The 1636-nt window shown below is 42.3% G+C and overlaps 1 protein-coding gene across 1 annotated transcript in view; it reads left to right on the top strand.

Moving 5' to 3' along the window:
* The window catches only part of PTDSS1 (phosphatidylserine synthase 1), a 67361-nt gene that overhangs the window by 39722 nt on the left and 26003 nt on the right, over positions 1–1636 (top strand). The window contains exon 6 of the mRNA XM_008568291.1: positions 597–748. Coding sequence (XP_008566513.1) covers positions 597–748 — 152 coding nt within the window. The remainder of the gene's footprint in view (positions 1–596; positions 749–1636) is intronic.

Below are 1636 nucleotides of genomic sequence, written 5' to 3'. Positions count from 1 at the left end.
TGAGATCAACAGCCTTGATTTCCTTCTGTGTTACCACCTTGCACATCATGGGCGCATAATGAAAGGTTGTCATTATTGTAAATCCATTAGTGTGAGGTTTCCTGTTCACCTGTGATATTTCCTACATTATGGCATCAAGAGCTAACCTTTCTACTTTTTATCATTTATTCACTGTTTTACCTAAATATCTATGGGATATAACGCATATTTTGAATTCTTAAGCTGCTAATTTTGAGGATTACACCAATGCTTTGTTGTCAAATATGAAAACTTTCTGCCTGTTCCCCTTCCAGATCCTTGCCATGTTGACATCAGCCAAGGTAATTCATTGGTCGTATTTTTCAAGAGGGGCCATCATTTCTTTGAACCATCCACAATATAAAAAACAATCCACAATATAAAAAGTAAGAACATCCACAATATAAGAAACAAAAAACAGATTATAGATCCGTTATTGGTTTTTTTTTATACATTAGGAAGAAGAGAAAATGTCCACAACTTTTCTAAAGCAACACGTTGTTAAAAGGAAATGCATTTCCCTTCGTGGTGCCCCAGTTTTGCTTTTCCCCCCCACTGTGGTCTCTTATGTTTCTCAGCTGTTCTTCATGCATCTGCTGCCCAACTTTGCTGAGTGCTGGTGGGACCAAGTCATCCTGGACATCCTGCTGTGCAATGGCGGCGGCATCTGGCTGGGCATGGTCGTGTGCCGGTTTCTGGAGATGAGGACTTACCACTGGGCGAGCTTCAAGTGAGTCACTTCTTTTTGGACATTAGTCCCAGTTTTTCATAAGTGCTTTAGCAGGAGTCAACTTCATTATGGTCTTTGATGAAAAGGAATAAATTTCACATTAAAAATTGAAACTCATAAACCTAATTTCAAGCATTTGTCCAGAATATGCTACATCATTTATTATTTTCTCTGTTTCGCTCCATATATTCAGAGGGGCCTTTCACCCTCTTGACTTAAAATATTCCTCAAACCCATGTCCTGCTTTTTATCCTACTGCCTCAGCCTATGTTCAGACTTCTGTTGCTGCTTTTGTTAGTCCCCTGTACCCAGGTCAGCCCTTCCAGTCCTGCTCACACCATTCATTGCTCGAGCGATCTTCCTAAGAGAGTCACATTCATTGTGTCATTTGCCTCTGGTAGCTTCTCCTGGTCTTGAAGATAAATGTGCATCCATGTGCTGGACAGGGGAGGTCCCTTTCTCCGCACCCTCCCAGGTACCTGAGGCTCCGTGTTCCCCTCTCTTTGCCTGGGATTTGACCCATGGACCAATAGGCCAGGTTGATGTTCTTTTTCCTTGCTGGCTCAGCTCACTGTCACCTCTTCAGGGAGTTGTCTCCGACTGTAGTTTACGGTGCAAGCCTGTTCTCTGTGCTTCCATGAGGGGCAGCACACGCTGCCGTCCTTGCTTTATCCTGCCGAGTTAAACTGGCTTCTCAATTTGTGGCAGGAAGCATAGTGTGGATAAGGAAGAAAAGAGAAGGGCAGTGGTAATGAAAGCAGAAGTAGCTTGATTGTGTTTAAAACTTTATTTTATATAACCGGTTATGAGCATTTCCCCACATTATTGAATATTCTTTTTTTTTTTTTGTCTTTTGTCTTTTTCCGTGTCCGGCAACGGATCGCAACC

Source organism: Galeopterus variegatus, unplaced genomic scaffold, assembly GCF_000696425.1.
Source record: "Galeopterus variegatus unplaced genomic scaffold, G_variegatus-3.0.2 Scaffold23, whole genome shotgun sequence".
NCBI lineage: Eukaryota > Metazoa > Chordata > Mammalia > Dermoptera > Cynocephalidae > Galeopterus > Galeopterus variegatus.
Note: the sequence above shows the minus strand (reverse complement) of the source record. Positions and strands in the feature narration are given on the sequence as shown.